General features: G+C 43.8%; 1 protein-coding gene across 1 annotated transcript in view; it reads right to left on the bottom strand.

Annotated features, from left to right (window-relative positions):
• Positions 1-12,382, bottom strand: part of ATP8A2 (ATPase phospholipid transporting 8A2) — a 541,321-nt gene that overhangs the window by 323,542 nt on the left and 205,397 nt on the right. The window contains exon 25 of the mRNA XM_019530163.1: positions 2,784-2,956. Coding sequence (XP_019385708.1) covers positions 2,784-2,956 — 173 coding nt within the window. The remainder of the gene's footprint in view (positions 1-2,783; positions 2,957-12,382) is intronic.

Here is a 12,382-nt window from a genome sequence, read left to right as displayed (position 1 = left end):
ACACACACACACACACAGCTTCATAAAGAGCTTACTGCTTCACAGAAACAAAGGCCTACTTAGGAGAGATTATAATCTATATTATAAATGCAAAATGCTGTACTGTAATTATTATATTATGAAGAGCAACTAATAAATTACAGACTGCATGATAACAATTACAACCAGTAACATCCACAAATATGAATCTCAAAATGAGATCACAAGCATATGAGCAAGTAAGGAGTAGTCATCTTACTGACATATTTCTGAAAAAGCAGTCAGGACTAAATTTCAAAGCCTCTCCTACACACACATGATCACACTGAAGTTTTCCTCCTTACATTAATGATAAGGCTAGGACAAAATAGAAAGAGAAACCTAAAGAAAAAAAATGCACTGTCAGTTATATAAATATATAGTCAGCATAATTCTTAAGTGGCAAACAGGACGTGGCATTCAAGGGCACATGAAAAATGAAACTCCTCTCTGATTTTCAGAAAGAATATCAAATGAATACAGAATGGCTCCTTTTTCCCCCCATCTATACAAACACCAAAAATATTTTGCTCATCACACCCAGGTTATTTTGGGGATTAGTTAACTAGTATTTATCTTTGTGTGTCCTTCATAGGTGAAGACAATTGCATCCGGCAGCAGAAGGATGGGGTGGACAGGAGGGGGAAAAGGGAAAAAAGAAGTGGGAAAGAAACAGGGAGGGAGAAAAGGAGAAAAAAGGAAGGAGTAGAAAAGAGAGAGGAAGGAGAAAGGAGGAGGGTGGAGATTAGGTTGCGTGGGTATGTAGGTGACTTGTAAGCTCAGTCTTTGTCTTGAACAATCTGCTGCAGCAGGGGCAGGAGAGTAATGAGGACTGGGTACAAGAGGCTTTCGTTTTCCTGCTCACACGTTACTTCATTGCTTCTGCCACGTGTTGCTGTTTGAAGGCCAGTGCTCCATTCTGGATTGATGACCTCCAGGATGGACCGGTTGTGAATAAATTGCTCCCATGACTCCAGGTCAATGCTGAAACTCTTTAGGGTCACCTTTAGGGTGTCCTTGTACTGCTTCTTTGGTGCACCGCGAGAGCATACTTCATTTGGCAGTTTACCGTAGAAGATTTTCTTCAGCAGGCAAGTGTTGGCCATTCTTGAAAGGTGGCCAGCCCATCTCAGCTGCCCCAGTTTCAGTAGAATGGGAATGCTGGGGAGAACTGACCTGAGCACCACGGTGTCTGGGATCTTGTCCTGCCACTTGATCTTTAGTATCTTTTGCAGGCAGCACAGGTGGAAATGGTTTAGTTTCTTGACAGGACACCGGTAGATGGTCCAGGTTTCACAGGTGTAAAGGAGGAGGGTTGGGAGAACGTTGGCTTTGTAGGCCTTCAGTTTCATCAATATTCTGATGCCTCTATGGTCCCAGACTGACTTACAGAGTCTGCCAAAGGCCATGCTAGCTTTCTAGTATTTTCCACACTGGTATTTATAGATTCTTTGAATACAGTGATACATACATTAAACAGCCTTGCTACTAGTGTTTCATGAGTTGAGGTGCAGTCCTACCCCTGAAATTGAAATATTACTACTACAAAGCATGAATTGAAGTACAATGTAGTAACCTTCAAAAACAATAAGGAGGATGACTGGGTAGATTACTGAAGTCTCCAGATTTCCTTTATTCTTAAAAAAAAGACTAAGGAATCTAGCCTAATAAAATATTCATATCACTAACATTTTCAATTTCACCAAACTTAAAATCAGCAGCATAACAATAGTGAAAAGAATTCTGTGAAAATTAAAAACCAGGAGAATGCTCAGTGCTACACCTAGTCAGACCTCTAAGCTAGGATAATATTCACTGGAGAACATCATAGATGGCAGCCATCTAGGGAAACGCACACAAAATACAACCTAACACATACTGCTGAGATATTCTGTACCTGACAAAGTATTCAGTATAAATTTCCTTGTCTCTCTCCGCAGCTCTACTTAATGCACGGGCTGTCAATCGAAGTGGAATCAACCTCCGGCTATTTAAATCCTACACTTAAGTACAACTACATGCGTTACGTCACAAGTTCCATTCTTCAATGTCTACCCTTGCAATCAAGGGGTCAGGAGGCCCCTCATTTCCTTATTATATCCTAATACTTTATAACAGTTATAAGTTCCTGCTCAGGAAAAAAAAAAGTAAAATCTACAGTTTTAAAAGAAACTCTTCTTTTTATAGGGGGAAAATCCTTCCTCTGTTTCTCAGTCATGGCACTATTTTTAATAGATGACCATCACACTAGTTCAGTTTTCAAGATCCAGTACATTTCCACAGCTGAAAAGAATGTAACATAACCAGAGTCCGGGCAGGGGGTATGCATCATTTGCGTGCTTCACAAAGGCTGTCTGCCTTGTGACCACAAGTTGTCAGGGTAAGGGAAAAAGGAAAATGAAATACTTCATCGATTAGCCAGTTGTTCACACACTCCTGCAGAGTTAGAGGCACCACAGTTACGGAAGCAACTGCAGCAGCAGCTGCCACAGAACTGCCTTTGGCATGGAAATATTCCTCCCACACAGCCATTGTGGGACCACCCTGTGAATAGGTTAGCTTCTTAACAATTGTTAAATAACAGACAACTCAGCCCCATGTGTGAATAAACGAGCATCAGACATCTCCCCTTCTCTCAACAATAAGCTGGGTTTCTTACTTGTCTATTTTCTGCATGTGCTATTGATAGTTAGTTAGAACACAAGTAAAAGTTGCACAAATTCCATGCCAGTTTTACACTAGAGAAAAATCTTGATATTTCTTACCTGCAGCAGATGACTGCCTTACAGGACAGTGCTAAGTCCAGAAAACTCTGCCTGACCTCAAATGAGAGAGCATACTTCAGCGTCTGGCCATCAATAATCAGGGCAATATCATTTTCTTTGCCTAGTGAATCTCCCAAGTTTGTGCAGTGCTGTGTAAGGGCAGCCCTGGTTGCCTAAAACAGAAACACATACATAAAAAAAGAAAAATTATATTTCTTTATGTTGTAATCTAAGCCATTCCAAACCACAAATAGCATGGTTGATTAGAATAAGTGGGGGCTGATGCCTTTCATACCTTTTTCCACTGTTTCTATCTTAACATACTGTGGACTCCTCGAACTTCCTATTCCAATCCCTAATCCAAAAAGATTTACATTTGTCTGAGAACTGATATACAAAAGTGGCAGATATTTACTATTGCTCAATCATCCCCTCTCAATATAACAGGCTCAAAGTAGGATTTATACAATTGCTCAAGGTGGTCAAAAGGCCTTGTTACACTTTACACAGTGAGCCACACAAAAATCAGATGGTGTTAGTGTTAGCTCAAGTTTGGTTTTGTCGCATGTTCTGGCCAGCAGGGGATGAGAGGACTGAGAGGTAAGAATCTGTCCCCTTCCCATTCCAGGTTTGCCCCTAACCCCAAGGGCTTCGCTCATCCCCCACCACCCACTTGTGGCTGCCTGTACTGTCTGCCCCAGAAGAGCAGGCAGGAAAGGATTAACTTGCCTGCCCAGCAGTGGCCCAGACAGCAGAAGTGGCAGCCAAGCAGACAGGCTAACCCTTCCCTGCCTGCTCACCTGGGACAGGCAGCACAGGAAGCCATAAGTACAAAGGTGGGAGAGATAGGTGGGTCAGTAAGCAGGGACCTGGGGTGCTGGGTGATGGCTAGAAAATGATGATATTTAGAGGCTTGTTTTTAGGAATGGTCTTGTAGGTAAAGTAGATATTGCATTATAACAATGGTTCAGGGGAATGGCAAGGATTAACTGGTTTCTAAAAACCTGTTTGCGACAAAGGTTCACAGCCTTCAAGGCAGACACCACATCCAAGGCCAACAGACAAATGGGTACACACATCCTGGGAAATTCAAAACATGAACAGTGTACCCATAACATAAGATAGGCTTGCCACATTGGAGTCAGGTTAGTGACCAGCTACAGAGCCCCAGGGCTTTCTGTTTTTGCTGAACAGACCAAATTAGGATGCTGGGACATGCCCAAATTAAGACACCAGTAAATGACCAACTTAAGATGTGTGCATACAATGTGTTTGCGAAACAAAGGAACATGCTGACAGGATAGACTGTGGTCAGTATGCTGACCATAGGGAAACCAACATCAGAGGAGAGAAAGCATACTAAAGGAGGGATTTCAGAGCAAAGGGCCTCTGAGCAGGGAACCCAAGACCACCAAGGACAGAGGGCACACCACCAGCCCATCTCACCCACACCCCTGGGGGTGGGGAGGGCTCAGCCATCAACATCCAGGCTGCTGACATCTGACATTCAAGGAAGAACCACAGAGTGAAGCTTGCATACTGGCCAAATGTACCTTCCCCTCTGTGAAAACCCTAGGACTGGTACATATAGAATTGGGGGGGACAGGTTATTTTGTTTGCCTTGCCGGTGTTATTCTGATCTGCTATCACTGTATCAATAACATTTGCCTATTATCAAATGGAAGTTGTGGTTGATCCGAGGATTTGGGTCCACCTGGAACAAGGTATCTGGGTCATAAACCCAATGCCAACACTGGGGAGGGCAGGGCGTGGTAGTAGGCTCAATCTAGGCCAGGGGGAGGTGGGGCAGCAGGGGTATTTACACTAAGATGTAGCCTAGAGTGGTTAGGGTACATACAGGTTTTTGGGGAGGTTAGATTGTGTTAAACATGACTACCCAATCAAACTAAGTTTGCCCAGGTGCAGACCTTACACTTACATGTCTAGTAAGGTGGATCTAAATGTGAACTATACAGAAGACCAAGAAGCTTGGATCGGTCTAAAAATGGCTGATCCAGTCTAAGTTAGGTTTACCTCCAAGGCAGTCTAACTTAGATAAGGTTCAGTAAGACTGATCTAATTGAACGTCTGTACAACTCCCAACACAGTCCCAGGGCTAGGAAATCCCAGTATCTGGATCCCAGCAGCTAGCCTCAGCCATGGGGATGCATTTTTCCTGTCATCCCTCCTAGAACCAGACTATTTTTAGGCCCCCCCACCAGGCAGCACTCCCTGAGCCTGCCAAACACCCTCTCTCACAAGATACTCCTGGTGCCATTTTTACTAGTGTTCACTGGTACCTTGAGCTGAGGAAGTCAGTCAGGGTGGGAGACAGGCGGACAACATCAGTGAGGCTGGTTGGCTCAGGGGCTTAAAAATAGCCCCTGGTCTCAGGGAGAAGGAGAGCACCCCCCCCCCCCCAATCATTTGCCGATAACATGAAACTTTGGGGCAAAGCATCCACCTGAAGACAGGAGAGCAATCCAGGATGACCTGGACAGGCTCAGGAAATGGGCGGACGAGAACATTATGGTGTTTAACACTGAAAAATGCAAGGTTCTCCACCTTGGGAAGAAAAATCTGCAGCATCCTTAAAGGCAGGCAGTGCTATGCTGGCTAGCACTACGGAAGAAAGAGACTTGGGGGTCATCATTGACCACAAGATGAATCTAAGCCTTCAATGCAATGCTGCGGTGAGTAAAGCAACCAAAATGCTGGCTTGCATCCACAGATGCTTCTCAAGCAAATCCCAGGACATCATTCTCCCCTTGTACCCACCCTTAGTAAGGCTACAGCTGGAGTACTGCATCCAGTTTTGGGCTCCACAATTCAAAAAGGATGTAGAGAAGCTTGAGAGAGTCCAGAGAAGAGCCATGCGCATGATCAGAGGTCAGGAAACAGACCTTATGACAACAGGTCGAGAGCCGTGGGGCTCTTTAGCCTGGAAATGAGCAGGCTTGGGGTGATCGGATGGCCACCTATAAGTTTATCAGGGGTGACCACCAGTATTTGGGGGAACGTTTGATCACCAGAGAGCCCCAAGGGAAGACAGGTCAAACGGTTATAAACTACTGCAAGACTGTTTCAGGCTGGACATAAGGAAGAATTTCTTTACTGTCCAAGCCCCCAAGGTCTGGAACAGCCTGCCATCGGAGGTGGTTCAAGCACCTACATTAAAAACCTTCAAGAGTAAATTGGGTGCTTATCTTGCTGGGATCCTATGACCCCAGCTGGCTTCCTGCCCCTCGGGTGAGGGGCTGGTCTCGATGATCTCCCGAGGTCCTTTCCAGCCCTAATGTCTATGAAATCCATCTGCCCAACACCCTCAAAGACTCTAGCTAGCCCTCCTGATGCCACCAAACCCTGCTGGACCCCACCAACCCCTCTGTAGACTCCACTTGCCCACCTGGCAAACCGTTCTAGTCTCCCAATTCTCCTTACAGACTCTGCTTGCCCCTTGGCCCCTCCACCCACCCGGTCTCCAAAAGCTTCAGGAGCCACCCAAAATTAGCATGTAAACAAGGCCTAACTCTGCTCTCAACGGAGTCAGTTTTATGACTGACATCAGTGGAAGCACAACTAGACCACTGCTAAAAATTCTTTTGAAAAATAGTTACTCAGACCTTGTAAGCACTGAAGACATTATAGAACCTCCATCTTTGGACACATTTAAGAGCAGGTTAGAGAGACACTTGATTGGGATGGTTTATTCAGGAGAATTCTGCCTTGAGCAGGGGGTGGACTTGATGACTTCCTAAGATCCTTTCCAACCCTATTGTTCAATGATTCTGTAAATGTGCATATACTTTTGTACATAAAGTACACAGAGCTTTGAAAAAGGTGGTCTCACTTCTAGTTTTGACTCTTAGACAATTAGGCTTGCATAGCAAGAACTTTAATTTGCCACTACTGGGCCAGGATATTTTGATAAATGAGATGCTTAACAAATTACTCTACCACCATACTTAGTTTTCTTATTTCAATAAGAAAAAAAAAATCAATCAATTTAGTCTCTGTTTTGTAATTCTGTGGTGATAAGCAACTTTCAGAGATTATAGTGAGTAATCAAACTGCTGAATCCAAGCACCCAACTGGACACACTACAAATGAGCCTGTCACATTAAGCACCTTTTGTCTGGAGAACCTCTAGACTATTATCCTGTTCATGGGGAGAATCTGGAAAGGACAGTCTGAGAGACAAGAAAACTACAATGGTTCTGAAAATGTAAAAATGGGCTCTCTGGAGGCATAGATAGTCAACCTGACTGAGTCCTGCCTGGATACTGCTCCACTATGCTTGTCTTAGGGGCCAAGCTAGCTACTTCCTAGTCTCTAGTCCAACACCTACCTACATATTTGGACTGTCCTAGCATGCTGCTGATGGGGCACTCTGCCAGAGGACGCATCTGACTCTGCCTGAATACACAGCATGTAGTACAACGTATCTTTATTTATGGATGAAAGGACAGAGGTAATATATCTTCACCCCCACACTCTGTAGCTTAAGAGGAAAGATTCTCTGTAGCTCTGTAGAATCCCCAACCCTCAGCTCACGTTTTCCATAAGTAGTTTCCATTCTCTTATATACAGTCATAAGCCATGAAAACTAAAATCTATCTTTTTTGCTCTTCACAGCATTATGAAATTTTAAAACCTGGTATCAAAATATATGAATCATATAGTGTATCATTCTTAGGGTGTGCTTGTTTTCTTTGTCACGTTCCAAAGTGCTGGTCTGCGGGAAATAGTTATAATATGAAAAAATACCAGAACAGGGTTATATCTGTTAGAAATGAAAATATAATAGTTACATCTCATTGTAAGCCATTCATCATTTTATGGAGCCAAACTCCTCCAGGGAAGTCACAAACCCAAAAGTTGTTGCTGAGTGCTGCATTTTTTATTTACATCTCTGATTTAACAGACAGATGTAAATAAAACAGAAAACAAAACAGAACAAAATAAAACAATCATCCCAAATGTAGCCAAACTACTCCCCACAGACTACGCATCTGCTGGTACTGAAGAGCACAAATTAAGTCCAACATTATTGTACAGTGACAATTTTCCCTCCACACTCTCCTTGTGGGATAAATATTGCTTGGTATTTTGGTTTTGCATTGTGTGTTGATTAACCTATCCAAAAAGATATAGAAATCTCCCTATCCACACACTATTTGGGAAAAGAAAGTATATCAAAAGAGTATAAAGACTCCATCATCAACACTTGAAATATAACCGAGTTAGGCGATCCAGTTATACCAGATCACTTCTGTACCAGTTGTTCCTGACCCATAGCCCCCTGCTCCCCACAGCATCCCCAGCTGCCCTGCTCCCAACAGCAAGAGCACTGTCCCCGGTGCTGCCGGCCAGGGCATACAGCTGCCTGCTACCCTCAAGCCTCCTTTCTCTGCTGGAGGGGCAGGTGCCTCCCTGTCTTGCTGCAGCCCCAGCGCTTAGACAGCTTCCCCCAACACCAGCAAGCATTGCCCCCGCAATACACCCATCCCTTCCCCACATTTCTACCAAACACCTTGCCACACACACCACTTCCTGGCTTGCCCTAGCAAGGAGCTGCCTGAGGCTGAGGGCCCCAAGACAGTCCCAAGCCCTGGCCCTCCAACCCCTGTCCCACAGACTTCCCTGCATCCAGCTGCAGAGGCTGTTCCCACTGCCCTGCCCAGTCGGCTGCACGCCAGCCATGTTCATGTGCATGCACAGGCACACGTGATGCCTCCAACTGCCCTCCTCCCGCTGCCCCCAGCCCCAAGCAGCTCCTTGCTAGGGCAAGTCAGGAAGTGCTGGGGAAAATGTTGACACTGAGCAAATCAAAATCCTAGACATTTATTGATATATTAAAAAAAAAAAAAAACCACCCTGGACTGAGATGAGAGGAGCCAAAAAGACAACATGTCTCAGAAAACCCAGACGTATGGTAACCCTAGTTCATTATCATTCCATATATACACTACAAAACATACTAGTAACAATTATGATTTTCTGTGGAATTCTTGAACTTTTCAAGTTCCCAGGCAAAGAAACAGATTGCAAATGTAGATTTCTTAGATTTCCTGAAACAGTCTCACAAAACCCTTTCTATAGGGATTTTATTTTCTAAGTGAAAACTATTCCATATATTGTGTGCACACGTATATGTAAACACACTCATACACAGTTTGCCAGGTTACTAAAAAAATGGCAAAAGAAAATACCAGCACTGCATTTTAAAATACTTTGATATGAACACGAAAAAGTCTTTTATTTCATGGATTTTGCAACAGTATCCAATGTGCTTATAATACATTAGTTCTCTTTTGGAATGGGTGTAAGATCAATGTATCTGCATACACATACAGTACAAATTTGATTTCCACAACGATCTAAAATGGAAATTGTCATTTTACTGTAACGTGGAGAGAGAGAGAGACTTTTTACACATGCATCTTGCATAATATAAAGATGGATTTATTTATGTTAACCAGTTTAAGCAAGCATTGCTTCATCTTGCCAAACTAACACCAAAGTTAACAGGTCCAAATTTAACACTGACAGACAGTGTCATATTATTAAAAGGTGACCATGGGAACCCCCTACTGGATGACTCTGAAGCTACAGACATTGGATTTGCCCCAAAAGAATCACTTTATCCTGGGACAAAGCACAAACATTATGACATTCATGCCCATTGTCCCAGGCAGAGTCAGATCTGGGGGTGAGTGTAGACTGGTTCACTTGCACCCACCCCCTTTGATTCTTCTTACCCAGAGTTTAAAACTAACTGCTTGGCAGTAGCAGTAATATTTCTATTCAGGCAGCAGTGATGTAGTCAACTGACTTCATGGCTCATTATAAGCTACCTGATCCCTCCTAAACTCTTCATTCCGCAGGTATTAATGACCCTTCTATTCTTTTTAATTGTCTTGATGTTTCCACAATTCAAGCTAGCCTTTGTTCTGTAACTGTCCTGTCTGTTAGCTGCTCCTGGCAGTGAAGGTCTTATTTCACAGCCCTGCAGACTGCTTTAAATGCATTCCAATGAAGTTATATCTGGTTTTGCTTCAATCTTAAATTGCATAATGCAGCAGTTAAGTCCCTCGGATCTTAGTAAAGCTTCAGATTTCTTTTTAACTAGCAAAAAAGATGTGCTTTTGTATGTGATGAAGCACCACGCCATTGCACACCCCTTTTTCAAAATTCTAGATCCTCCCATGGTCCCAGGATATACTCTGAAAAAGGTTCACAGGATAAGAAATGTTAGCAGTTTGCCCCAAGACACTGCAAAGTGCAAAGAAAAAGTTGTCCTGGGATTGCATCATTGAATCAATTGCAGAAAAGCAGCAACACATTCAGCCACTCACTCAACCCTGATTAGAAGGGCAATGTGTGTACATGCCAGTTGCAGGACTTCCCTGTTCCAGAACAAAGGCAAGATCTGTTCCTGAAGTCAGAGGAAGAGAACTGGCCATTCCTTGATATGGCTGGTCCTTTTCTGCCACCACTCTTTGAAGCATACATTTTTCTGCACTGAAACTGCGATCCAGTGTCATTTATGCAGTGTAGTGATATTGTGACAGTAGTCATCATGTCAAATGTCAGGACTTGAATGTCATTGAATGTGTCACATTTGTGGCCAAACTCTAGACCCTCTGGGGTTTTGCTCCTAATATGGCTATACTGAAAAGATTAAATGAAATAGCAACAGGGAAAGTGAGCACCTCATTTATTTACTCTTCACTTATTTGCAATCTGTTATTGTGATATAAGTTTTTACAATAATAGGTTCTCACTGTGGTACTTTTGTTTGAAGGTCTCAAAAGACATCTGCCTTTAGAACTGAAAACATCCCAATCATTCTATCTAAAATAAAGCTGGCCTTCTCCAGACAGAAGAAAATACACTAAGGTTTCCAGTTCTGTACTTTCATCAATTGATTATTTTCATTCACAACACTGAATGAACTTGATATGACCTTCCATGAAAGCAGACAGCAAGTGTAGTGTACCCAGTAGCAAGACAGACATGGATGCTACTTACTCTTGCTTGCCTTCTGAGTAACCTTTTCCATTAGAGCAGATAAGAGATGTGCAAAGAAAAACTGAAATGCATCAAAAGACAGAACAGCTTGAACAAAGGGGCTATATTTGGAGTCAAATGAAGTTCAATAGCTTCCTGCTGAGTTAGATAGTAAGTGGCAGTGATTGTGGCAACAATCTAAACATTTAAAAACATGATAATCACAATATAAAAGTGCAAGATTTCTAAAAGTGTGTACCAGAGAATTTGGAAGCCAATACCTGCCAAGAGTGAGTTTGGCCTTGTGTCTTGAGCAAATTTGAGAGCAGAGGCAGTCTGAGATTGCACCTAACTTATAAGCAAGGTCGAGGCATCCTTACGCATATTTAGCAGCGTTGGGATTTGGGTTGCACATAGCACAATGAAAACAAGTAGGTCCTGCTTGTTACAAACCTACTTGGTAGGGTAGGGTACTGCTTGGTATAAGTAAGTGTCACAATAGCTCAAACTTTCCGCAGCTTGGAGAAAGTAAGTAGTTGTTAGAAAGGTCAAGTTAGTTGGCAGCATGCTAGGCCAGGGCATGTGGTCATCATGCTAGGCCCACAGGCTCCCAACCCAGCCACTGCTCCCCAACATTGCTCCTTTGCTCATTCTGGCCTTTGCGTTCCACAGGGGGGCAGGGCAGCACAGTGAGAGAGGCTCCAGGGAGTTTTTACTACATGCACTCCTTGCACAGCTGGGGTCATGTTGCACCCCACCAGTCTGCACAGCAACAGTACAGGGATCACACTGTGCACACAGCTGAGAAAGGAGATAGGCTGCACGTGCAGAAGAGGGGGGAAGAAGCCCAGCTGCCCGTGGGGTAAGGGGAGGATGGGCTATCTGCAGTCATGCCCCCATGATGAGAGGCCCAGGAGTCTGCAGCCCTGTGCTAGGCAAAAGAAGTCTGTATCAGCGAAAAGGCCAGAGATACAAACACTGATTAAGTCACTCCCACCCATACTTTCCCTTAGCTTGCACAATGAAAAGGCAACAACAAAAGGAATGAATCACTCAAGCAGTAGTAACCTTCCCAGAGAGCTACTGAGAACAGCTGAAAATTCACCTCTACAGGTAGAGGTGCAAACAACACCATCCCCCAACCAAAACAATACAACTTTCCTTTCTGTACAGCTTTTCTTGCAGAGGTTTCAAAGCATGGGCAGATATTACGGGCTGTCTCTTGCATTTTCCATCTGCTGTGGGTGAGGGAGCTGCTCAAGATGAGAAGAGCTGGGGAAGCAGGACCAAGAGCGTTAACTACCCCCTCGTCAGATCAGCTTTATGTGGGAGAGAGGAAAACCGTGACAAAGTGAAGGCTGCCCTCCCCTCCTTGCTCATATGCTCATTGGTGGGAAGGGACTATGCGGTGCCAGTAGCCAGGGTCCTGGAAGCCAGGTACAGATGGTACAGAAGAGTGGATTTATATCCCTTACTCCCCTCCTTGTCCTTGCATGGAAGCACCGACTAGACTCTGATCTGTGACACAGGTAAGGGATAGAAAGGAATCATAGTCCAATGACTAAAACAGTGCTCCAGAAAAATTA

Source organism: Crocodylus porosus, unplaced genomic scaffold, assembly GCF_001723895.1.
Source record: "Crocodylus porosus isolate Cpor-Errol unplaced genomic scaffold, CroPor_comp1, whole genome shotgun sequence".
NCBI lineage: Eukaryota > Metazoa > Chordata > Crocodylia > Crocodylidae > Crocodylus > Crocodylus porosus.
Note: the sequence above shows the minus strand (reverse complement) of the source record. Positions and strands in the feature narration are given on the sequence as shown.